This window comes from Ovis canadensis, chromosome 1 (assembly GCF_042477335.2).
Source record: "Ovis canadensis isolate MfBH-ARS-UI-01 breed Bighorn chromosome 1, ARS-UI_OviCan_v2, whole genome shotgun sequence".
NCBI classification, from domain to species: domain Eukaryota; kingdom Metazoa; phylum Chordata; class Mammalia; order Artiodactyla; family Bovidae; genus Ovis; species Ovis canadensis.
In genome coordinates, this window is record NC_091245.1 from 262,172,850 (window position 1) to 262,200,479 (window position 27,630).

At 41.4% G+C, this 27,630-nt stretch overlaps 1 protein-coding gene across 7 annotated transcripts in view; it reads right to left on the bottom strand.

The window, feature by feature from the left end:
* Positions 1-27,630, bottom strand: part of ATP2C1 (ATPase secretory pathway Ca2+ transporting 1) — a 160,470-nt gene that overhangs the window by 128,482 nt on the left and 4,358 nt on the right. Inside the window, exons 1-2 of one of the 7 annotated variants that reach the window (XM_069565608.1) lie at positions 2,126-2,255; positions 1,219-1,397 (exon numbers count right to left, since the gene is read on the bottom strand). The exons of 2 other annotated variants lie outside the window; for them this stretch is intronic. In XM_069565608.1, coding sequence (XP_069421709.1) covers positions 1,219-1,224 — 6 coding nt within the window. In that variant the 5' untranslated portion in view covers positions 1,225-1,397; positions 2,126-2,255. Of the gene's footprint in view, positions 1-1,218; positions 1,398-1,670; positions 1,962-2,125; positions 2,256-27,630 lie in introns of those variants that run through there. 4 more of the 7 variants (XM_069565578.1, XM_069565598.1, XM_069565568.1 and 1 more) reach the window with 4 other exon arrangements.

Here is a 27,630-nt window from a genome sequence, read left to right on the forward strand (position 1 = left end):
GCTTTCAAATGCTGTTTCTAAAGATCCAATTAGACAGTAAACATCCTCTGCAGTTATTTACATTAGTATTTCAGAAAATGTCTTCTACCAATTATCCATCCAGAGTAAAATTAATTAAGCAAGATAATCATGCCTTTTGTCATATTTCTCTCACATCCCAAGGGTCTCAGACAACAAAATAGATTATCACATATAAGAAACGTCTATTTTAAAGTAACTAGTCCTACTTAGTACAATCAACCTTAGGTTTTCAACAATGGAAAAACAAATTAGAAAGCAGCCAGAAAGCCCAATTGCAGCTCCACTGTACCAGGTGCAGATTTTAAAAACCAAAGATACATGAGGACAAAATGTGATCTGTAAACGTCTTTCATAGCATCTTGCAGCCCCGCTTTATTTAAAGAAAAAAAAAAGGAATAAATTTAAAAAGATGATCACACACAAGTCAGTCCAAAGAATAGTGTGGTTCTTTAAAGAGAGAAAAAACGACATTTATTTAGAGTTGTTCAACGATTTTTAAAAAAGAAAAAAAAAAAAAAAACAGTGCTGTGTATGAAAGCATTAGATACTTTATAAGGCCAAAGGAATCAAGTAACATGTGAATGATAATCCGGTGTATTTGCAGGGTCCAGTGGACGAACAGGTTCCACTGTCAACCTCCTATAAAGCATGTTTTGAAACGAGGAGGAACTTTTTTAAGAAAGGAAATCACCTCATAATATTTAGCTAAAGTCAGAGTTGATTTTTGTGAACTGAAAAACACTGAATTTTTTTCCCCAAAACTGAACTTAATAAAAAAAATTATTTCGTTCTTATAAAGGAATCCAGTTAAATCAAATAAAGGCAAATACAGAGGGATGCAGTGCAGAGCCTTCCCTTCCCATCTCCACCTCCCCTGGAGTGATTCCTCTCTGAGAGCTATGGAAACAGCAGAGATGCCATCTGAAATGAAAACTTCGCTTCCAAACCCCAAGCTAAAGAAAGCAGGTTCCTCCGGAAAGCATTATCAAGCTCAGTCACCCTACAGAACCTTAATTTCTGAAACTCCCTATGTTACGAAAATACAAGCTAGATATCTCAGGAAGGCGATTCCTTGGACACTTCACAATCGAAGGAAAAAAATAAAATCGGAACCAAAACCGTGGGAAAAGACAACTTAAAAGCCAACCACCACACCCTCAACTCCGCGCTGCAACCCGCCTGGCGGGGGGCCTTTACCTTCATCTTCCATCGAAACTGCACTTGGGTTGATGGCTACAAAGTCTTTAGTGTCAGCCACGGCCACACTGGGAAGAAGGAGAGGAGGAGAACAAGAGAAGCCCCCGGAATCCCAGGCTGTCACCCCCGCTCCCGGCCACGCGGCCCGCGGCTGCGCCCACCACCCCTAGCAGCAGCATCTGCAAGAGAAACCGGAGAAGCAGCGCTGACGGGGGCGGGGAGGGACCACCGCCCACCGCCCCAGGAGGTCCAGGGCCCGCGCCCGCGCCCGCGCCCTGGCCGCCCGCATCCCCCAACTCACGCCGCCGGGCAGCGCCCCGGAGACGCCCCCAGCCGGATACTATGGACGCCCCCCCGGACCTAGAAGTTTCTGGAAACGGGGGGACAGTGGGTAATCCGGGAGCCCTCCCCCTCAAAGCCCCAGACCCCTCTCTGGGCTGCGGGGTACTCACCCGCAAGCTCGCGGGAGCGGCTTGCCAAGCGGCGGCGCCGTACGGGCGCCTCTCCCGGCGTGAGGGCGGTGACCGGGAGGGCGGGCGGGGCGGGAAGGGGAGCAGGTGAGGAGACCGGTCTCGAGCCGGCCCGGGCTCGATGCGGCCGTGCTGGTCCGCTCCCGCCTCCGCCTCCTGGGCTCCGCCCTCCCCGCCGCCCGCCGCCCCGGCGCGCCCCGCACCCCGGGTCCGCCCCGCACCCCCGGGCGCCCGCGGACCGAGCTTTGTCGCACCACTTCCGCCGTGAGGGGCGCGGGCGCAGGCGCACTAGCACGCCCGGGCGGGGACGGCGGAAGTGAGCGGAGGCCAGGTTGCCGGCCCGGAGGGGACTGCGGCTAGGGGCGCCCGCTCCGATCTCATCTCTCCCGCTCTCACCCCTATCCTACCCCGGAGACGTGCTCGGCCTTTCCACGCACCTGCCGGGCGCAAGTGTGGGAGAGCCACTCGCTCCCCCGCGCCCGCCGCGCCTTCTCAAGAGGCAGCCGCGGGGTCGGTCCGAGCGGGCAGGCGCAGCCATGTTCGTGGCCCACGAGATGTTTGAGCGCCGGGACGATGAGGCAGAGAGCCCCCCCCCCCCCCGCCCCGCCGGGCGGCCGTCACAATCTGGGCGGGCGACGCGCGGACCCGCAGCCTCGCTTGCAGGCCTTTCACCGCTGCTCTCCGCTGACCGTGGGGCAGGTCCCCGCGGGGTCACGTCTCCAAGTTCCATCCCGATGGGGTTCAGCCTCAGCGCACTCGGGCAGAGGAGCCGAGATCTTCGGTTCCAGTGTGCAACCGGAGAGGCTAGAACAGCTAAAGGCCTCGCGCCCCCAGATGGAAGCTAAGGAACCGGCCGTTACCTTCAGCCTCTTTTGGCACTTGAAATTTCCCCTTGCTCAGCACCTAACCTAGACCCCCATCAAGTCAGTTTTGATGGACAGTTGAGTTTAGTAATCCTTGTCAAGTCTGACAAAGCAGAAGTTGAACCTAAATCCTCTCGCCCCCAAATCCACTAGAGGGAAGGTCTATACCTGCTGAGTTCCAGAGCATCCTGCAAAGAACTCAGGAAATGGCAAGAAGAAACGTCTTTCCTTGTATACTTGGAGGTGTTTTTCTTCATCTACACTTAGGCCTGTTGAAAATTTTGCCCCTTACCGCTCAGGTCCTGTAACATATCCTTATGTGCTCTTACCACATGTTCAGCATCAAAATAAACAAAGGGACAGGGTTACCTATTCTGTTTGGCCCCAGGATAAGTGGAACTAGTCTAGGATCAAAAATCCTGATTGAAGGATAGATTGAAGAAACATCGCGATTTTATTCTGTGAGGTCACTTTAAAATTTCAAAAGTGAAACCATAAAATCACACTATATATATAGCCATCTTTGGCTTGTATGCTTTTTGTTTGTTTAGGGCTGATACGTGTAAGATTATGATCGGTACAACAATGAGAGTTCTATCTCTTAATGTTTTAATCAGTTTGGAATGATTGTTACCGTGGACCTATATCTAAAGTAGGAAATGCACAGGTATAGGCATTATTTGTTATTAACGTGTGATCTTACAAAATAGAAGGTAATTCTCCATTAAATTGCTTTGATGAGCTGAAAAATTTTTTCGAAGGCAACTTTTCACAGTTATCTGTTGTAAACTGCGATACTCCTGCATTGCTACTGAATTCCTAGTTAATACCTCCTCCATAGATTTATCACTCCATGGTTTATAACTAAAGTAACTTACAATGGAATTTTACTCTTTGGTTGCCTCAGTTGTAAAAGCTATTATCTGTATTGCCAAGACAAAAAACCTGATTAACACCAGCATTGTCCAGAAAAATTGTTACATACTTCATTCTTAACCCATTGGCAGTTATCTCACGAATTCCGGGGCATGGCAATAAGAAAAACCTGTAAAGGGTAGCTTTCAACCACTAAGCTGATTCTTAAGCTTCATCAACATATCTCTACAGTCAGTCAGTTCAGTCGCTCATGTTCAGTTCATGTCTGACTCTGTGACCCCATGAACCACAGCATGCCAGGCCTCCCTGTCCATCACCAACTCTGAGAGTTTACCCAAACTCATGTCCATTGAGTCGGTGATGCCATCTAACCATCTCATCCTCTGTCGTCCCCTTCTCCTGCCTTAAATCTTTCCCAACATCAGGGTCTTTTCAAATGAGTCAGCTCTTCACATCAGGTGGCGAAAATATTGGAGTTTCAGCTTTAACATCAGTCCTTCCCATCCTCTATTCTATGCCTGTACACCACCTCCACCAAGCTGGCCAATATTAGTAACACCAACTTTGACTTCCTGTGTATATGAAAAGTATTTATTTCTTAACGATATTCAAATAGGATCAAAAGGGAATGCTTTGGCCACAAGCTTCAGCAATCTCCCTTCTCTCAGCATCTCCTCTGATAAATTAATCTGCATGAAACTTTGATGTAGCAGTCTTCACTTCCTCATCTCTGCAGGAAGGGGACTAAAATGTAGGAACACTGCATTACCTACATTTATGTATGTATATACACACAACATGCATATATATTATGAGACTTTCTAGATCTAGACATAATATCCACCCTTTTTTTCCCTCAAAAGATCATTGTGATGATCTGATAAAGATGAAGACAGGTTGTGAATTATAAACTATGAAAGTTTAAGATTATCATACAGAAAAACCAGCTAAAGTATGGACTATAAGGAGCTAAAATAAGATTGATGGCAACAAAAGGTATTATGTTCAAGTTTCCTCTTAATTCTTCTTTAGAAATAAATGCTCTAAAAATCTTTACCCCCATTTTGTTAAAATATTTAACCTATAAAATTAAATATGTCTAATGCAAAAGGTGGTCATGAGCAATAGAGGGGAAATTTGTCAGACATCTCTTCTTTGGGGAGTATTACAAAGAGGGAATGTTGAGGAAGGACAGACATGATGTTCTAATTTTATTTATACTGTACCTTATTACACAAAGCTTGTGAGGTATCCTGTTTTCAGTATCAAATTTGATAGCTGGCATTTTTATAAACCTGGATTATAAAGATATATGTGGCCTTTAGGATTTAAAATTAACTTAGGAAAGGTTATTTTTTTAAATCTCTCCTCAATGTCTTGACTTTTAACTTGTTTAAACTACTTAAAGTTAGTAACTAAGAAATTATACATAACTGCTGGAAGAAAAAGCTGTCATATTTGAAACTGAATCTTTTAAAAGCTTATAAAGACAATACTTTATTTTTGTAAGTTGACCCACTCCAACAGAACAAGAGAAGTATTTTTCTTCTTACAGGATAAAGAACACACTAAAGGACATGCTAAGGGTCACATTTGAGAAAATACAGTCTTATTCCAAGAACTGTCCTATGAAATGAATGTCATAACAACAACCTGCCAGTATTGCTATAGATCTCCTTGGTTCTATGTTTTAGCAGTAGTAGAAGTGTAAAAGCTGGAAGCAAGAATAAAAATCAGATGGGCTCAAAAATGAGCAGTAGAAACAAGGGAATCTAAAGTATATTCTTTTAATTTTTAAAGCAGTTATTCCAAATATGACTCAGGTCCCCTGTTCAAAGATTCTGAGCATGCAGTGATATTTGGGCTCTTTGGTACATAGTACTACCAATCTTCTGGGTTGGAGAAAAGGGCAGGTCGAGATGCAAGTGAATGAGGAAAGAAAGAGAGGGAGGAAAGGTGAGTGTGACTTCACGTCCAAGAACCAACTCTGCACTTGATTATTTCCATGGAAAATAGCCATAGAATATTCTACATTACCTATACAATGTAAGATCTGAGATTCAAATGTACCCATTTAAAAGCCACTCTGTCCAGTTTTCAGGCTAGCATAATTCATCTCTAGTCCCAAAATATATTGTTTATAGTAAATATATATTAAAAGACCTATTGAATAAATGGGTAATCTGAAAACTTTTTGTTGTTGTTCAGTCACTCAGTTGTGTTCTACTCTGCAACCCCATGGACTGCAGCACCCCAGGCTTTCCTGTCCTTCACCATCTCCAGGAGCTTGCTCAAATTCATGTCCATTAAGTTGATGATATCATCCAACCATCTCATTCTCTGTCATCCCTTTCTCCTCCTGCCTTCAATCTTTCCCAGCTTCAGGGTCTTTTCCAGTGAGTCAGTTCTTTGCATCAGGTGGCCAAAGGATTGAAGCTTCAGCTACAGCATTAGTTCTTCCAACGAATATTCAGGGTTGATTTCATTTAGGACTGACTGGTTTGATCTCCTTGCAGTCCAGAGGACTCTCAAGAGTCTTCTCCAAAACCACAGTCCAAAAGCATCAGTTCTTTGGTGCTCAGCCTTTTTTATGGTCCAACTCTCGCATCCATACATGACTACTGAAAAAACCACAGCTTTGACCAAATAGACTTTTGTCAGCAAAGTAATGTCTTTGCTCTTCAACATGCTATCTAGCTTTGCCATAGCTTTTCTTCCAAGGAACTAGCGTCTTTTAATTTCATGGCTGCAGTCACCATCTGCAGTGATTTTGGAGCCCCCCAAAATAAAGTCTGTCACTGTTTCCATTGTTTCCAGCTTGTGCTTCATCCAGCCTGGCATTTTGCATGATGTATTCTGCATATAAGTTAAGTAAGCAGGGTGACAATATATAGCCTTGACGTACTGCTTTCCTGATTTGGAACCAGTCCGTTGTTCCACATCCAATTCTAACTGTTGCTTCTTGACCTGCATACAGGTTTCTCAGGAGACAGATAAAGTGGTCTGGTATTCCCATCTGTTTAAGAATTTTCCACACTGTGAACAAAGCTAGTGGAGGTGATGGAATTCCAGCTGAGCTACTTCAAATCCTAAAAGATGATGCTGTGAAAGTGTTGCACTCAATATGCCAGCAAATTTGGAACTCAGCAGTGGCCGCAAGACTAGAAAAGATCACTTTTCATTCCAATCCTAAAGAAGGGCAATGCCAAAGAATGTTCAAACTAATGCACAATTGCACTCATTTCACAAGCTAGCAAGGTAATGCTCAAAATTCTCCAAGTTAGGCTTCAACAGTATGTGAACCAAGAACTCCCAAATGTTAAAGCTGGATTTAGAAAAGGCAGAGGAACCAGAGATCAAATTGCCAATATCCATTGGATCATTGAAAAACCAAGAGAATTCCAGAAAAGCATCTACTTCTGCTTCACTGACTATGCTAAAGCCTTTGACTGTGCAGATCACAACAAACTGTGAATATCTGGAAAGAGTCATCCTAAAAGAATTTCATTGCTGAGTGAATAAACATAATCCCACTGTTACTTTACTTCTTGTTTTCTATGAACAAACAAAAACATGAGTCTCTGCTTTCCTTTAAAGCAAAAAAAAAAAAAAAAAGCATGGATTTTCAAAGGTTTAAAAATGAACTCACATCTCCAAACCACAAAAGTGTTAGCTAGGACAACTTGATCTAAAGGAAAGAGGTACTAATCATTAACATGAGTATTAAGTATTGAGTACTGCCCAGAACAGGTGAAATTTCACACTTGGATTTTGAACTCAGGTAACCATTTGAAATTTTAAAATATCAATGTTGAGGTGGCTTCTTCTGTGCAAGTAGGAAATTTCAGCTGAGCTTGTGCTTTAGATTCTAATGGCATGCATATCAATGCCTGAGAAAGCCAAAAACACTCGAATTCTCAGTACAATCTTCAGTTAATTCCTTAGAGACATCTACTCATCAGTTATTTCCTTAGATCCATGGCATCTACTCTTAATTCTTGGAAAAGACGACTCAGAGATGAGGTGTAAGCCTTAGGACTTAGAAAAACCAAGAAACTTGAATTGCTATTGGCCAATACCTCCTACTAACTTTGAAAGCCTTGCTTATGGATTGGACGTCATAAGTAGTTGAAATTATTGGACAGATTCCATAGTGTGTCTGCCAGGCCCCTGCTGTGTTAGCAGTAATAGCCTAGGCCTCCCCCCTCCATTTAAAAGCTTCCTCAATTTCACATCAGTAACACCTTCAATCTCTCTTTACTCTGCTGCACACTGGGATCTGAGAAAGCCTTAGGAAAGGCTGCTTTCTTCAGACCTTCAAAATGATTCATTTTACACATAAAGTTTTCTACCCAATCATTTTCTAGAAGTGAAATACTTTTGCAAAGCTTGCATCTTTACCTGAACTTGTCCCCTGTCTTTCCAGGCCACCCACAGAAATTATTTCCCTCCACTGTGCTTCCCATTGGGAGAACAAATGAGAAAAAAGGGCACCAAAATGCCATTATGATAATAAATGAAAGAGAAATCCACAGCCCAGAAATTTCCCAAAGCTTTATGAAGATGCTGAAGGTTAGCCTAGGACAATCAAACAAACAGACCATGTTTCTGTTGAGCATCCTACACAAAATGGAGGACCCGCACCAAAGGGATGGTGCAAGATAGGTGATAGAGGAGGAGAATTACCAATTGGCAGGAAGAAGCTTTAACAATACAAACAAACTTTTAAAGTATAAAAACTTCAGGTTAGAAAATCCATCACTACAAATAAAGACCAGGGACTCTCCTGGTAGTCCAGTGGCTAAGAATCCACCTGCATGGGTTAGAACCTGGACAGGGAATGAAGATCCCACATGCCATGCTGCAACTACTTAGCCCACATACTCTGGAGCCTGGACAATGCAACGAAATATACCACATGGGGCAACCAAGATCCCATGTGCCACAATTAATGCAGTAAAATAAATATTTAAATATTTTTAAAAAAGATCAGATGGAAAATTAGATTAGCAGCACTTACAATATAAGCTCAGACAACTTTACTTTTGCTTTTTTCATTATAAAAGACAATGATCATGTAGCGTCTTTCAGAAGGTATTTTGAATAATTTAATATTGCCAAATTATCCCCCTTTATTTGGGAGAGTAGGAAAATGTAGATTCTAGAAAGAAAAAGAGCTCTCTACAAGACAGGAACAAGTAAACTGAAGTACAAACTGGTGGCTTGAACCAATCCTACCAGTCCTCAGTTCAAAGAGTTGAGACCCAAACTATTTTCTAAGAAACATGCTTCACAACTACTGGGAATACTGGGCAGTGGTCCACTCTACTAGGTTGGTGCAGAGTAATTGAGGTTTTGCATTGTTGAATTTTGCCATTTGATATTGAAATACATTCTTGAATAAATGTGGTTTTGTTATACACCATTTTAATGCACATTTCTCACTTTATGGGTTTTTTTTTGCTCATTTCCTCATTATTATTTGCTGTTTACTTTATTTGTTTTAGACTAGGGAAAGGATGTTGGACAAAAAGCAAATTTGAGTGATTTTCTTATTCAGATTCAAAATGGGTTGTAAAGCAGCAGAGACAACTCACAACATCAAAGTGCCTTTGGCCCAGGAATTGCTGATGAATATACAGTGCAGTGGTGGTTCAATAACTTTTGCGAAGGAGAAAAAAGCCTTGAAGATGAGGAGTGCAGCAGTGGTGGGTGATTGGAAGTTGACAACAACCAACTGAGAGTATCATCAAAAGCTGATCCCCTTACAACTACACAAGAAGCTGCCTAAGAACTCGATGTCAACCATTCCATGGTCATTCAGTATTTGAAGCAAATTGGGAAGGTGAAAAGGCCCCATAAGTGGGTGCCTCACGAGCTGACTGCAAATAAACAAAAATCGTCTAAACAACAACAATGGACCATTTCTCAATCAGCTCTTGATGTGCGAGGAAAAGTGGATTTTATACAGCAACTGGTTATGAATAGCTCCGTGGTTGGACCAAGAAGAAACTTTAAACCACTTCCCAGAGCCAAACATGCACCCAAAAAGGGCATGGTCACTCTTTGTTGGTCTGCTGCCCGTCTGACCCACTACAGCTTTCTAAATCCTGGTAAAACCATTATATCTGAGAGGTATGCTCAGCAAATTGATGGAAAGTGAAAGTGAAAGTGTTAGTCACTCAGTCATGTTCAACTCTGTGTGACCCCATGGACCGAAGCCCACCAGGCTCCTCTATCCATGGGGATTCTCCAAGAAAGGCTACTACAGGGGGTGGGCATTCCCTTTTCCGGGGATCTTCCTGACCCCGGGATCGAAACTGAGCCTCCTGTCTTGCAGGCAGATTCTTTACCATCTGAGCCACCAGGGAAGCCCAGCAACTTGATGAGATGTCCTGAAAACTGCAAACCCTGCAACTGGCATTGCTCAGCAGAAAGTGCCCAATTCTCCACGACAAAGCCTGACCGCATACGGCACAGCCAGCCTTCAAAAGTTGAAGGAATTGGAGTATGAAGTTTGGCCTAATCTGCCATATTCACCAGAACTCTTGCAAACTGACTACCGCTTCTTCAAGCATCTTGACAACTTCTTGCAGCGAAGATTCTTCCAGAACCATCAGGAGGCAGAAAATGCTTTCCAAGCGTTTGTCAAATTCCAAAGCACAGTTCTTATGCTCTGGGAATAAACAAACTTATGTTGTCTGGCAGAAATTTGTGAATTGTAATTATTCCTATCTTGATTAATAAAGATGCATTTGAGACTCATTTAAATTATTTAAAATTCACAGTCTGAAACTTCAATTACATTTGCACCAACCTAACAAAATATTTAACAGTGAGCTGACAAACTAGAAATGGCATCAGGCACCATGAGGAGAGTAAAAAGAGCTTTGTTCTACTCCAAATGATAAAGTACATCTTGTAATGAGTGTTACAGTGATCCTCAAACATCCACCTACCAGCAGTTTCAGCATCGCTTGTAGAGTTATAAGAAATGCAGATTTTTAGATCCTACCCAGACCTACTAGTAATGCTCAAAATTCTCTAAGCCAGGCTTCAACAATACGTGAACCATGAAATTCCAGACATTCAAGCCAGATTTAGTAAAGGCAGAGGAACCAGAGATCAAATTGCCAACATGCATTGGATCATTGAAAACTCGAGAGAGTTCCAGAAAAACATCTACTTCTGCTTTATTGACTATGCCAAAGCCTTTGACTGTGTGGATCACAACAAACTGTGAAAAATTCTTCAAGAGATGGGCATACCAGACCACCTGACCTGCCTCCTGAGAAATCTGTATGCAGCTCAAGAAGTAACGGTTAAAACTGGGCTTGGAACAACAGATTGGTTCCGAATCAGGAAAGGAGTACATCAAGGGTGTATATTGTCACCCTGCTTATTTAACTTATATGCAGAGGACATCATGAGAAATGCTAGATTGGATGAAGCACAAGCTGGAATCAAGATTACTGGGAGAAATACCAATAACCTCAGATATGACACCACCCTTATGGCAGAAAGTGAAGAAGAACTCAAAAGCCTCTTGATGAAAGTGAAAGAGGAGAGTGAAAAAGTTGGCTTAAAGCTCAACATTCAGAAAACGAAGATCATGGCATATGGTCTCATCACTTCATGGGAAATAGATGGGGGAACAGTGGAAACAGCAACAGACTTTATATTTTGGGGCTCCCAAATCACTGTAGATGGTGACTTCAGCCATGAAATTAAAAGACACTTGCTCCTTGAAGAAAAGTTCTGACCAACATAGATAGCACATTAAAAAGCAGAGACATTACTTTGCCAACAAATGTCCATCTAGTCAAAGTGTAGGTTTTTCCAGTAGTCATGTATGGATGTGAGAGTTGGACTGAAAAGAAAGCTGAACACCAAAGAATTGATGCTTTTGAACTGTGGTGTTGAAGAAGACTCTTGAGAGTCCCTGGGACCACAAGGAGATCCAACCAGTCCATCCTAAAGGAAATCAGTCCTGAATATTCATTGGAAGGACTGATGCTGAAGCTGAAACTCCAATCCTTTGGCCACCTGATGCTAAGAACTGACTCATTTGAAAAGACCCTGATGCTGGGAAAGATTGAAGGCAGGAGAAAAAGGGGAGGACAGAGGATGAGATGGTTGGATGGCATCACTGACTCATGTCCATTGAGCCACTGAGTCCATTGAGTAAACTGTGAGAGTTGGTGATGGACAGGGAGGCCTGATGTGTTACAGTCCATGGGGTCGCAAAGAGTCGGACACGACTAAGCAACTGAACTGAGACCTACTGGATCAGAAATTCTGGGTATTGGGCTCAGCAATAAATGACTTAACAAGCCTTCCTGTTTTCCCCATGATTCTGAATGCTTGGAAGTACTATAGCCTTCTTATTACCATTCTTCTTCATGGAAAAGCCAATACCAAGGAAGTCAAGGCCTTTAATGCATAATCAAGCTATCAATCAGCCAACCCTGGAGCCTGTCCTACCACAAGACTTCCATTACTACAAGATAATAAACCTTTTCAGCTACTTTCAGCTAGAAACATCCTACTTGATAGAATCTTAAATGAGAAAAAATAGTTTACCTCATATACATAAGTTAAAAGATAGTCGTTGATGCCTGTGCAAGTTAAGTCACTTCAGTACCGTCCGACTCTTTGTGATCCTATGGACTGTAGCCCCCAGGCTCCTCTGTCCATGGGATCCTCTAAGCAAGAATACTGGAGTGGTGGCCATGCCCTCCTCCAGAGGATCTTCCCAAACCAGGGATCAAACCCATGTCTCTTACATCTCCTGCTTTGGCAGATAGATTCTTTACCATTAGCGCCACCTGGGAAGCTAAATGAGAAAACATATTTTACTTTAAATAAGTAGGTAAAAGTTAGTTGGTTGAGGCTTAGGCTGCTCCTATGCTGCTGCTGCTGCTGCTAAGTCACTTCAGTCGTGTCCGACTCTGTGCAACCCCATAGACAGCAGCCCACCAGGGTCCCCCATCCCTGGGATTCTCCAGGCAAAAATACTGGAGTGGGTTGCCATTTCCTTCTCTAATGCATGAAAGTGAAAAGTGAAAGTGAAGTCGCCCAGTGGTGTCCGACTCCTCATGAGCCCACGGACTGCAGCCTACCAGGCTCCTCCATCCTTGGGATTTTCCAGGCAAGAGTACTGGAGTGGGATGCCATTGCTTTTTCCAAGACGTCTCCTATACAAATTTTTAAAAATTCAATATCATATGACATATTTAAATGATAAAATGTTAAATAAATTACTTAAAATGCTAAAGGCAGTGTTAATTAATAGGAAGTTACAGAATAAGATGTAAGTAAAAACCACTGAACAAGAGTGACATCTGTTTTTTTAACAGATTTCCATACTAGTGTAGAAAGTTTTAAAATAGCTGTTGATTGCAGAAACTGCTTTGGGAAGTTTTTCTTATTACTGGTTAGGAGTATTTTAAAATTATGCAGCTACGCATTATATTTGGAAACATTATATCTTAGAATTTTTATTTTTTAATGTAGTTGTGTTTCCTAACATAGACTTTTTCTTATTTAATTCTTCAACGAATAACTACCAAGTGAAAGATTCTACTAGGAAATTGTTAAAAATTAAGTTTACACCTTCTTAAAGTATGACAGTCATTTTTTTTCACACACTTGAAAAAAAATCTTGAAAAAAGATATTTATTACTTTAAAGTTTGGACACCATCTTTTTTCCATTTTATGACTCAAAGTATAAAATTAAAAGTTAAAAAGATGTGACATTAAAAAAAATCTATTTATATTCTTCTCTAGTTTAAAAAGCCCTCTTCCAACAACACAAGAGAAGACTCTACACATGGACATCACCAGATGGTCTATACTGAAATCAGATTGATTATATTCTTTGCAGCCAAAGATGGAGAAGCTCTATGCAATCAGCAAAAACAAGACCGGGAGCTGACTGTGGCTCAGATCCCGAACTCCTTGTTGCAAGATTCAGACTTAATGTTAAAAACATAGGGAAAACCACTAGACCATTCAGGTATGACCTAAATCAAATCCCTTATGATTATAAAGTGGAAGTGACAAACAGATTCAAAGGATTCAATCTGATGGACAGAATGCTTGAAGAACTATGGACGGAGCGTTGTGACATGGTAGAGGAGGCAGAGATCAAGACCATACCCAAGAAAAAGAAATGCAAAAGGCAAAATGGTTGTCTGAGAAGGCCTTACGAATAGCTGAGAAAAGAAGAGAAGCAACAGGCAAAGGAGAAATGGAAAGATATGCCCATTTGAATGCAGAGTTCCAAAGAATAACAAGGAGACATAAGAAAGCCTTCCTCAATGGTCAATGCAAAGAAATACAGGAAAACAATAGAATGGGAAAGACTAGAGATCTCTTCCAGAAATTTAGAGATACCAAGGGAACATTTCATGCGAAGATGGAAACAATAAAGAACAGAAATGGTATGCACCTAACAGAACCAGAACATATTAAGAACAAGTGGCAAGAATACACAGAAGAACTATACAAAAAAGTTCTTCATGTCCCAGATAACCACGAGGGTGTGATCCTTCACCTAGAGACAGACGTCCTGGAATGCAAAGTCAAGTGGGCCTTAAGAAGCATCACTGTGAACAAAGATAGTGGAAGTAATGTAATTCCAGTTGAGCTATTTCAAACCCTGAAAGTTGATGCTGTGAAAGTGCTGCACTCAATATGCCAGCAAATTTAGAAAACTCAGCAGTGGATCCAGGACTGGAAAAGGTCAGTTTTCATTCCAATCCCAAAGAAAGGCAATGCCAAAGAACATTCAAAGTACCACACAATTGCACTCATTTCACATGCTAGCAAAGTAATGCTAAACATTCTATAAGTCAGGCTTTAACAATACGTGAATCATGAACTTCCAGATGTTCAAACTGTATTTAGAAAAGCAGAGGAACCAGAGATCAAATTGCCAACGTCTATCGGATCATCAAAAAAGTACGAGAGTTCCAGGAAAACATCTATTTCTGCTTTATTGACTAGGCCAAAGCCTTTGACTGTGTGGATCACAACAAACTGTGGAAAATTCTCAGAGAGGTGGGAATACCAGACCACCTGACCTGCCTCCTGAGAAATCTGTATGCGGGTCAGAAAGCAACAGTTAGAACTGGACATGGAACAACAGACTGGTTCCAAATCGGGAAAGGAATACGTCAAGGCTGTATATTGTCACCCTACTTATTTAACTTCTATGCAGAGTACATCATGAGAAACGCTGGGCTGGAGGAAGCATAAGCTGGAATCAAGATTGCTGGGAGAAATACCAATAATCTCAGATGTGCAGATGATACCACCCTTACAGCAGAAAGTGAAGAAGAACTAAAGAGCCTCTTGATGAAAGTGAAAGAGGAGAGTGAAAAAGTTGGCTTAAAACTCAACATTCAGAAAACTAAGCTCATGGAATCTGGTCCCATCACTTCATGGCCAATTGATGGGGGAAATAATGGAAATGGTGAGAGACTTTATTTTGGGGGGCTCCCAAATCACTGCAGATGGTGACTTCAGCCATAAAATTAAAAGGAGCTTGCTCCTTGGAAGAAAAGCTATGACCAACATAAACAGCGTATTAAAAAGCAGAGACATTATTTTGCCACAAAGGTCCATCTAGTCAAAGCTATGGTTTTTCCAGCAGTCATGTATGGATGTGAGAGTTGGACTATAAAGAAAGCTGAGTGCCAAGGAATTGATGCTTTTGAACTGTGGTGTTGAAGACTCTTGAGAGTCCCTTGGACCACAAGGAGATCCAACCAGTCCATTCTAAAGGAAATCAGTTCTGAATATTCATTGCAAGGACTGATGCTGAAGCTAAAACTCCAATCCTTTGGCCACCTGGTGCTAAGAACTGACTCATTTGAAAAGACCTGGACACTGGGAAAGATTGAAGGCATGAGAGGAAGGGGAGGAGAGAGGATGAGATGGTTGGATGGCATAACCAACTCAATAGACCTGGGTTTGATTAAACTCTGGGAGTTTGTAGTGAACAGGGAAGCCTGGTGTGCTACAATCCATGGGGTTGTAAAGAGTCAGATACATCTGAGCAACTGAACTGAACTGAACTGAACTAATTTACATGATTAAACTGCTCATTTGAATCCTGGAAAAATGCTGCCAAGGTAAAGATGCCAACATTGCACATTTGATTAGAGAATTTAAATTACTTTTAAGAAAATTAGAATCAATTTTCACTGAACAGCCACCAAAATACACATCTGTTTAGTGTTTTTCAGTCGACATAATGCTTCATGTACATTATTAAATTTAATCCTCACAACCCTACGATGTTAGCAGACTAGCTCTATTGTTTTTTATAGCTGACAAGTCTGAGACTCATAGGTGAAGTTTCTCGTATAAAGAATTTCTCACTATTTAATGTCAAAGCCAGGAGCCAAATATCCACCTTGGCTTCAATTTCCTTAAAAATTCCACAGTGACCATTAGAAATACAGAAGAAGGTATCCTCTCTATTGAATTATCTTTTATAGTTTATCATTTTGTTTCATTAAATTATTGGCATCTTTCAAGCCCATTAATCCTGAGCCTAGAATATCTCACCAGGGACTTCCCTGGTGGCTCAGTCAGTAAAGAATCTGCCTGTGATGCAGGAGACTCAGATTCGACCCCTAGGTTGGGAAGATCCCCTGGAGAAGGGCATGGCAACCCACTCCACTATTCTTGCTGGAGAATTCCCATGAACAGAGGACCCTGGCAGAGCAAAGTCCATGGGGCTGCAAAGAGTCAGACATGACTGAGTGGCTAACAGTTTCACTTTCATAGCTCATTTGATGACATTCAAGAATGCATTAATTAATACGGACTTGATTCTAGAACATTCTTGGTCATTGTCTACATTTATTCATTTGTTCTTATTTAACCTTCAGACACCATCAACGGGAAAATCATGCTCCAAGTAGAAGATGTTTTAGAATTCCTTGGATTTTCTTCTCAGAGTTGAAAATTACTATTAAAATGAGACTATTATCATAATAATCACAAACAGGCATTTTAGAGAGATTATTCAATAAGTAATTGAGACATGTTCATTAACATGCTGTATTGGAAAATCAACAGAATACATTTTAAGCATGTGTTCTAAGGATCTAAACAAGAGGCACTAAATAGTATTAGGAATACTAATTTCATCTTTCCAACTTATAAAATGTTCCTTTGTCCTTAGTATTTATAATTATATTTACATATTTACCAGAGTAGAGGTAACGAAAAAACTGAGAGATATATTTTTAAATGCTAAGACCTCATAATGGCTTTAGATAGCATGAAGGGCATAACAACTATTATACCTTTTCTATATTCTGCAGTTTAAACTAACAATTAAAGGTGTCAGTTGCTGTATCAGTTCAGTCAGTAAACAGCTACAAAAGAACTATAGATAAAATGTATTTTCAATTATTTTCTTAAAAGAATAAGACAAAGACACTTTAACTATTTCTTCCATTAAAGTATTGTATCACACTAGTAGGACTTGTAGGTCTTCATAGAACCGTTCAGCTTCAGCTTCTTCAGCGTTACTGGTTGGAGCACAGACTTGGATTACTGTGATACTGAATGGTTTGCCTTGGAGACGAACAGAGACCATTCTGCCATTTTTGAGATTGCGTCCAAGTACTGCATTTCAGGCTCTTTTGTTGACCATGATGGTTACTCCATTCCTTCTGAGAGATTCCTGCCCACAGTAGTAGATATAATGGTCATCTGAGTTAAATTCACCCATTCCAGTCCATTTTAGTTCACTGATTCCTAGAATGTCGATGTTCACTCTTGCCATCTCTTATTTGACCACTTCCAATTTGCCTTGATTCATGGACCTGACATTCCAGGTTCCTATGCAATATTGCTCTTTACAGCAATGGACCTTGCTTCTATCACCAGTCACATCCACAGCTGGGTATTGTTTTTGCTTTGGCTCCATCCCTTCATTCTTTCTGGAGTCATTTCTCCACTGATCTCCAGTAGCGTGTTGGGCACCTACTGACCTGGGGATTTCCTCTTTCAGTATCCTATCATGTTGCCTTTTCATACTGTTCATGGGGTTCTCAAGGCAAGAATACTGAAGTGGTTTGCCAGTCCCTTCTCCAGTGAACCACATTCTGCCAGACCTCTCCACCATGATCCACCCATCGTGGGTTACCCCGTGGGCATGGCTTAGTTTCATTGAGTTAGACAAGGCTGTGGTCCTAGTGTCCTTTTCATTATAGGGGACTGGAATGCAAAAGTAAGAAGTCAAGAAACACCTGGAGTAACAGGCAAATTTGGCCTTGGAATGTGGAATGAAGCAGAGCAAAGACTAATAGAGTTTTGCCAAGAAAATGCACTGGTCATAGCAAACACCCTCTTCCAACAACACAAGAGAAGACTCTACACATGGACATCACCAGATGGTCAACACCAAAATCAGACTGATTATATTCTTTGCAGCCAAAGATGGAGAAGCTCTATACAGTCAACAAAAACAAGACCAGGAGCTGACTGTGGCTCAGATCATGAACTCCTTATTACCAAATTCAGACTGAAATTGAAGAATGTAGGGAAAACTGCTAGACTATTCAGGTATGACCTCAATCAAATTCCTTATGATTATATAGTGGAAGTGAGAAATAGATTTAAGGGCTTAGATCTGATAGATAGAGTTCCTGATGAACTATGGAATGAAGTTCGTGACATTGTACAGGAGACAGGGATCAAGGCCATCCCCATGGAAAAGAAATGCAAAAAAGCAAAATGGCTGTCTGGAGAGGCCTTACAAATAGTTGTGAAAAGAAGAGAGGCAAAAAGCAAAGGAGAAAAGGAAAGATATAAGCATCTGAATGCAGAGTTCCAAAGAATAGCAAGAAGAGATAAGAAAGCCTACTTCAGTGATCAATGCAAAGAAATAGAGGAAAACAACAGAATGGGAAAGACTAGAGATCTCTTCAAGAAAATTAGATATACCAAGGGAACATTTCATGCAAAGATGGGCTCGATAAAGGACAGAAATGATCTGGACCTAACAGAGGCAGAAGATATTAAGAAGAGGTGGCAAGAATACACAGAAGAACTATACAAAAAAGATCTTCACGACCCAGATAATCATGATGGTGTGATCACTAATCTAGAACCAGACATCCTGGAATGTGAAGTCAAGTGGGCCTTAGAAAGCATCACTACGAACAAAGCTAGTGGAGGTGATGGAATTCCAGTTGAGCTATTTCAAATCCTGAAAGATGATGCTGTGAAAGTGCTGCACTCAATATACCAGAAAATTTGGAAAACTCAGCAGTGGATACAGGACTGGAAAAGGTCCATTTTCATTCCAATCCCAAAGAAAGGCAATGTCAAAGAATGCTCAAACATCTTATACTCATCTCACATGCTAGTAAAGTAATACTCAAAATCCTCCAAGCCAGGCTGCAGTAATACGTGAACCGTGAACTTCCAGATGTTCAAGCTGGTTTTAGAAAAGGCAGAGGAACCAGAGATCAAATCGCCAACATCCGCTGGATCATGGAAAAAGCAAGAGAGTTCCAGAAAAACATCTATTTCTGCTTTATTGCCTATGCCAAAGCCTTTGACTGTGTGGATCACAATAAACTGTGGAAAACTCTGAAAGAGATGGGAATACCAGACCACCTAACCTGCCTCTTGAGAAATCTGTATTCAGGTCAGGAAGCAACAATTTGAACTGGACATGGAACAACAGACTGGTTCCAAATAGGAAAAGGAGTACATCAAGGCTGTATATTGTCACCCTGCTCATTTAACTTATATGCAGAGAACATCATGAGAAACGCTGGGCTGGAAGAAGAACAAGCTGGAATCAAGATTGCTGGGAGAAATATCAATAACCTCAGATATGCAGATGACACCACCCTTATGGCAGAAAGTGAAGAAGAACTAAAGAGCCTCTTGATGAAAGTGAAAGAGGAGAGTGAAAAAGTTGGCTTAAAGCTCAGCATTCAGAAAATGAAGATCATGGCATCCAGTCCCATCACTTCATGGGAAATAGATGGGGAAACAGTGGAAACAGTGTCAGACTTTATTTTTGGGGGCTTCAAAATCACTGTAGATGGTGTCTGCAGCCATGAAATTAAAAGACACTTACTCCTTGGAAGAAAAGTTATGACCAACGTAGATAGCATATTCAAAAGCAGAGACATTACTTTGCCCACTAAGGTCCGTCTAGTCAAGGCTATGGTTTATCCTGTGGTCATGTATGGATGTGAGAGTTGGACTGTGAAGAAGGCTGAGCACCGAAGAATTGATGCTTTTGAACTGTGGTGTTGGAGAAGACTCTTGAGAGTCCCTTGACTCCAAGGAGATCCAACCAGTCCATTGTGAAGGAGATCAACCCTGGGATTTCTTTGGAAGGAATGATGCTAAAGCTGAAACTCCAGTACTTTGGCCACCTCATGCAAAGAGTTGACTCATTGGAAAAGACTCTGATGCTGAGAGGGATTGGGGGCAGGAGGAGAAGGGGACGACAGAGGATGAGATGGCAGGATGGCAACACTGACTCGATGAACGCGAGTCTGAGTGAACTCCGGGAGTTGGTGATGAACAGGGAAGCCTGGCGTGCTGCAGTTCATGGAGTCTCAAAGAGTTGGACACAACTGAGCAACTGAACAGAACTAGTAGGGCTGGGACAACTGTAGCTGGAGATGTTCAACAGGAACCTGTGAAGCTGTAAGTCATCATCACTATTCCCCTGGATTTAGCAATGACTCTCTATCTTCTAAAAGGCACGTGTGTTGTTCTTGAAAAAGTAGAACAACCCCTGTCAACCTTGATTTTGGAAATACATGTCATCAAATGATCTATATCAGTAGTTCTCAAACTATGGTCCTTGTCACCTTAGAACTTCTCAGAAATGCAGATTTGGGGCTCTGCCTCAGACCTGCTGAATTAGCAACAGTGCGGGTAGGGCCCTGCAGTCTGTATTATGGTATTTTAGGTTTAAGCACTGATATACAAGAAATATAAAACTTCTGTGTAAAAAAGTCCTCAATTCCAAAGAACAGCTGAGAATGTATATCTGAATTTTAAGCCTCCTCCAGCACTCTTTTTTTTTTTTTTTTGGCCGTGTGGAATGCAGGACCTTAGTACCCCAACCAGGGATCAGAACTGAGCTCCCCTCAGTGGAAGCTCAGAATCTTAACCACTAGACCACCAGGGAAATCCGTAAACCTCTTCCAGCAGTCTTAAATCATATACGGCTTTGAACTTTGATTAGTTGTCTGTTGGCCTTAGACCAGTTATTTTAAAAGACTAAGGGAAAGGGCACTAAGACCATGAAGAGATGATTCTTCTCCCCTCTTAAGTAACGCTGAGCATCGCATCTGTATAGCGATAGAACTTTCATATGGAAGAGAACTGAAGCACAGCGCAGTGGCAGGGGAGCTATGGTTGTGTTCTCAGCTATGAATTCAACCTTTGTTCTCCTATTTCAGGTTTGAAGACCTCTGGAACAATGCTTCTTTGACCAGGTGTATCAGGTTTTAGCACCACCAGTTATAAAGTGGGGGAAGTTTCATAAATAAAAAATGCTGTTACTCTTAAAATGGTGTGTTCGTAGAGAAATAGTTTCATCCCTCAAAAACAAAACAACAGCAACAAAAAACTATGTAGCATTTCAGAGGTTATAAAAAAAATTTTCAGTACATTATACAGAAATTATATGGTGGATACAGAGCAAAAGTGTAATTTTTCAGCTTTGGTGAAATAGGATTTTACACTAACCAACCACTTTAAACAATTTGATTATAAACTATGTATTCATTATATAAGACCAAAATACTTCAATAATACAATCTATTAATAATATTGTTCACAATAGATTACCAAAATCATTCTGGTAAAGACAAAGATTATATTAGCAGTAAAAAAAAATGATAATAAACTTATTTTAAGGTATACTTATAGGCCATACTCTAGTTTAGTGATAAATATTATAATAAACTTAATGGTACAGGACACAGTTATAAGAACAGTTACTCATTTAGAACAAAGGAAAAGAAGCAAGATGAGTCAACAGTTTCCACTAAAAGGAAAACATACCCAAGAAAGCTAGGTGTTCAAATACATTACCAGTGAAAACAATTCAGTAAAGAGACCCAACATAAAGGTGATTTTATCCAGACACAAATTAGAGTAACTATGTTATAACTGCATATAACAGTGAGTTTACAAAAGCTTGATTACATCTCAGTGAAATCTTAAAGACTTTCTTTAGTGTTCCTATAATTTTTCTACTGCGTCATCTTTAACAGCAATAACATGTTCTTTCTCTATGTGTATTAACTGGCCTGCTTGGAAGGATAGCAAATGGTGTATTTAATATTAATTAGACCAAAATGGGAGTTTTGAGATCTATTGCAAAACATATAACCCCATTACAAATAATGTCTTTTGCAAATATAAATGTGGGTGGGGGTGAGGAAATCTTTGAGTTTGAGTAGTTCCAGAACGTCTTCATCTCCATGGTACTATTTACTATAGTACAAAATACACTGAAAGAATATCCTTTGCCTCATTCAATGATTTGGGGAGCTCAGGCTGTTCAGAACAGGACCTCATTCATTACTTTGGAAGCCTATACCCTATGGAAGCATATACCCTAAGGCATATACTTGCATATTGTAGTAAAACACTATTTTGTTTCTTTTGCCTGTTTGTTATACCATCCTTCCAGAGCTGGATTTTCTTGGAAACCAAGAAAAAAATTAAGTTTGAGGGCCCCTCGCTTGCAGATGTACCTTTTAAGGTCCTAAAAGACTGCTAGGTCTCATGGTTTGGTAAAATTTACAAAAGATATTTTAACTGCAAATGACTTATAGACCACTCTTTTTGCTGACTTTTCTCCCTTCACATGTCTCCTGTCATAGCACTGGTGCAGCCAAGGGCAAAATTCTGAATCTGGCTTAAAGGAAGTTGAGATGAGAAGACATTTAGATTATATTTGGATTTAGCGACATATAAATGTGCAGTCATGTCTGTGTATGGTTAAGTCATTGGTAGCTGTCCTGGTAGGACATCTAGGAATATTCTCACTACCTATAATCCTAAATCACAAGACCTGAAATCTTTACATAAGTGTGTCCAGTGGTGCCCAGCACCTGAAGTGTATGGGTGGTAAAGGAGAAACAGAGCCAGAAACTAGTCAACTTTTCTAGATTCTAATAAAAACCAAATATAAATTAACCATGTTAGGAATATCTGAATTATATTTTGATGATCTCTTTAGAAAATATTAGAAAATCATTTTCACACAAAGTGGTGATCAAAAACTCTGTAGTCTAAAAATGTAGGAACAAAACACCTTAGGATGTATCCATGATTTAGCAAAGATGCATATTTTTTTTTAGATTTTGTGATGTTTCTTATATTTGTCACCCAAATCAGTAATTCATTGAGGTTTCTTATTCCATTCTAAGTCTTCACTTTATATCCAATTTAATACTATAATTTTGTATTCTTTTTCTTAAAAGAAGTTTCCCCAAATTGACTAACCTTCAAACCTTTCAAAAACATAGATCTCTACCTAAAGGGATTTAATATGTCTTTCCTACACAGTAGTTATGATGGTTTTATTTTTTAACTCCTTTATTCTCAATTAATGAGAGAAAACACCAGGAGAAAAAGGACGAAAAGAAAGGAAGAGGCAAGGGAAAGAAGGGAAGAAAGGGCCCTTACTGATGGAGGTATCTCAGTATGAGGCAGTGAACCAGACTGTGGAGTGAAACAGGCAAACCTAGAGCTGAAATCTTACTGCAATCATGTGTAAGCTATGTGCCAAGCTATATGCTAACCCTAACCTCACCTCCTGAAACCTCAGTTTTCTCACTCATAAAGTGGGGATAATACCACCAATTTTATAAGGTTATTATGAAGATTAAATGACAACATATATAAAGTATATTGCTAAGTGCCTGGCACATAAGACATTTAGTAGAAATTTTTAATTTCTTTTTTTTAACTTTTAGGCTGTACCACAGGGAAAGCTGGATCTTAGTTCCCTGACCAGGCATGGAACCTGGACCCCCTGCAGTTGGAACCTGGAATCTTAGCCACTGGACCACCAGGGACATCCCTAAATTCCTTATTCTTGAATGAATAATCCAAGTTGTATTTCTTGAAATAATCTTACTAATACGCTACCTTTAGGATGCACAGGAAAGAGATAATTTCAGCTTTTTTCCTGCTCTCTTCACAGCACACTATGAGCAGTACAACATATGTGGGAAGCTCATTTCTTTTTCTGCTAAGGCATGAAACTATTTGTACAAGGTGAGAAAATATGTCATCTTCCATTCTGAACAAAAGTTAGCAAATAAAATGTTACAAACTGTCTGAGAAGTGGGATAGGATAGCAAATTTAGAAATCTGCATTAAAAAAAAAGCTACATTGCAGTTTAAAAAAAAGGGTTTCATATTTGAGTTAATGTGATTTTTTTCAAAAGCAAAGGATTTGGTGTTTATCCATTTCATCCTATGGTTCAAAGACATCTGAGCACAGTAGATTAGGAAAGTTTAGAAGCAGATAACAAGATTAGAAGTAGCTCAGAAGTTAACTCAGGGTCCAGGTGTCTCCCAGGTGTGTCTAAAACTCCACAGCTATGGCAATATGGACAAGAAGAGAAACACTTTCCAAAGAGACCATAATAAGCAACTGATTGTCAGCACTAAATGCAGAAAAAAAGGAAGGTAAAAGAGGCTTGATATCAAGCGGGGAAAGTGGTTAAAATGTACTGCTAAGTCACTTCAGTCGTGTCCGACTCTGTGCGACCCCATAGACGGCAGCCTACCAGGCTCCCCCGTCCCTGGGATTTTCCAGGCAAGAACACTGGAGTGGGTTGCCATTTCCTTCTCCAATGCGTGAAAGTGAAAAGTGAAAGTAGAGTCGCTCAGTCGTGTCCGACTCTTCGAGACCCCATGGACTGCAGCCTACCAGGCTTCTCTGCCCATGGGATTTTCCAGGCAAGAGTACTGGAGTGGGGTGCCATTGCCTTCTCCGTTAAAATGTCACACAATAACCTAAAATTTTTCCATGTACCCATTCATCAATGACTGCAGAAGTATACTTAGTTATTTATCTTTATACTGAAGAGGTTATAAAACCTGTAAAACTATGGGTGCAGGTAGTTCAGTGGTGGATCAGGCTCAGAAAAGCTAGTCATTGGTGCCTAAGCTTTTCCCCTGAGGTGTTTTCTGGATGTAGCTATATTTCCCTTCCTTAATGGAGGATTACACACCACATGAATCTCCAAAGATGTTGGATTCTGTTTTCTTCGGCTTTTGATTCCAGAGTGGCATGCTCAGACTGTGGAGTATTTACCACTGAGTCAAACAAATGAACTCTAGCTTGTGTATCTGCATCGTCTTTGTTCCTTGTTGTTCAGTTGCTCAGTTGTGTCCAACCCTTTGCAGCCCAATGGATTGCAGCATATCAGGCTTCCCTGTCCTCCACTATCTCCTGGAGTCTGCCCAAACTCACGTCCATTGAGTCAGTGATGCCATCCAACCGTATCATCCTCTGTCATCCCCTTCTCCTCCTGCCTTTTGTCTTTCCCAGCATCAGGATCTTTTCCAATGAGCCAGCTCTTCATATCAGGTGGCCAAAGTATTGGAGCTTCAGCTTCAGCATCAGTCCTTCCGAAGAATATTCAGGGTTGATTTCCTTTAGGATTGACTGGTTTGAGCTCTTTGCTGTCCAAAGGACTCTCAAGAGTCTTCTCCAAAACCACAGTCTGAAACCATCAGTTCTTCGGTACTCAACCTTCTTTATGAACCAACTCTCACATCCATACATGACTACTGGAAAAACCATAGCTTGGACAATTTGGACCTTTGTTGGCAAAGGTCTCTGCTTTTTAATATGCTATCTAGCTTTGTTATAGCTTTTCTTCCAAGAAGCAAGGGTTTTTTAAATTTCATGGCTGCAGTCACCATCTGCAGTGATTTTGGAGCCCAAGAAAATAAAGTCTGTCACTGTTTCCATTGTTTCCCCATCTATTTGCCATGAAGTGATGGGACCGAATGCCATGATCTAGGTTTTTTAAATGTTGGGTTTTAGGCCAGCTTTTTCACTCTCCTGTTTTCACCTTCATCAAGAGATTCTTTAGTTCCTCTTCACTTTCTGCCCTTAGGGTGGTGTCATCTGCAGATCTGAGGTTATTGATATTTCTCCCGGCAATGCTAGATTCCAGCATTTTGCATGAGTCACCTTCATTCCTAAGGGGTCTGAATCATCTTTCTATTCACTGCTTCAGAATAGTGGTGCTGATATGGGCCTCATGTGTCATTCACTCTTCTCTTTCATGATGCAGAAACCATCACTACACCATCTCTCAAGGAGGGTCACATACCCTACACTCCGTAAAAGGTGGCCCATTGTTTTGCCTCACTTTTTTAGAAAGTTCATCCTTTTTATTGTATCCCAACCCTCCCTACAGTTCTACTCATTAGTTACGGTTATTTCCTCTGGGACCTCCCAAAGACCACCTCCATTTTACTCCACAAATTGGCCCTATATGTCTTGTGAAACGCACAAGGAACAAGTCCATACACAGAACAATCACCCCTTACATTTCTTCCTCACAGAGCCTAACATTCAGGATTCCTTCCAACAGCTCAGAATAGCATTCATTATCTGCCTAGACCCCTCCCCACTGCCACCCTCACCACCCAGCCCCTGAGCATCAATTCCACAAATGAGTTCTTAGTGCCTTCCAGGCAAAAGGCACTTTATTTGCCCTCCAGGACATACTGGGAAGCAAGTGGCTCCCAAATAGGTGCTCAGTTGCTACTGGTATGAGCACAGCAACAGGGAGCTATAAGGTGCCTCCAAAGTAATACATGCTGAGGAGAGGGGACAATGTAAGAGAGTCAGAAAAGGCTGCCCTCAGGGACCACATATTGAATTAACACCTGACGGAGAGTAGGTATTAACTATGGGAAGATAATGAGTAACAGTTGGGACAAAGGCCTAACCAGGATGTGACAGGGATGCAGAGAGAGGAGAAGGAGCCTGGAGTTGGGGTGCAGAGACCAAAGGCAGGCACACAGCAGGAAAACGCATGGGGGCTGGCAGTGTGTTGAGGCTGGGAGTTTCACGGTCAGTTTGTCTCTGGAAGACCCCCTAACTGCAGTGAGAAGAACCCATTAGACAGGAGAGCAGTGGCTGGAGGGAGACCAATGAAACGGCTGTCGCAATGTTTCAGATAAGAAGAGAGCTGGCCTCCTGGGCTAGGGTGGCAAGAGGAAGAAGTAGATTGAATAACTGGGGGCATGCTGCTGCTGCTGCTACTGCTGCTAAGTCGCTTCAGTCGTGTCCAACTCCGTGCGACCCCATAGACGGCAGCCCACCAGGCTCCCCTGTCCCTGGGATTCTCCAGGCAAGAACACTGGAGTGGGTTGCCATTTCCTTCTCCAAGGCATGAAAGGGAAAAGTGAAAGTGAAGTCGCTCAGTCATGTCCAACTCTTCGCGACCCCATGGACTACAGCCTACCAGGCTCCTCTATCCATGGGATTTTCCAAGCAAGAGTACTGGAGTGGGGTGCCATTGCCTTCTCTGAATTGAGGGCATACTTGGGGATAAGACTGAAAGGATTTGCTGATAAATTAGATATTGACTGAGGGAGCAGAAAGTGCTGGAGATGACTCCTAGGTCTCTGCCTGAGTAGCAGGATGGATGGTGGTACATTCTCTCAGGGAAGACAGGTTTGGGAGAGAGAGTATGAGAGTGTGTGCCATGACCAGAAGAAGATTCATCTTCATCCAAGCCATCAATCACAGTCCTTGGGTGTTTATAGGCTCTGAAGTACTGCAGACATACTTGTTTGTGTCCCCCAAGCCTGTATGCTGAAACCCTAACCCCAGTGTGATGGCATTAGGAGAGGGGCCTTTGGTAGGTGACAGGTCATGAGAAGAGAGTCCACATGAATGGCATTAGTGACCTTATTAAAGAGAAGCTGGAAAGCTCCCTTCTCTCTTTCTGCAATGTGAGAACACAGCCTAGAAGTCAGCATCTGAACACGGGAAGCAGGTCTTACCAGATACCAGATTAGCTGGCACCTGGATCTTGTACTTTCAGCCTCCAGAACTGTGAGAAATAAACTTCTGCTGTTTATAAGTGTATGATATTTTGTTACAGCAGCCCAAACAGACTGAGGCATGAAGAAAACC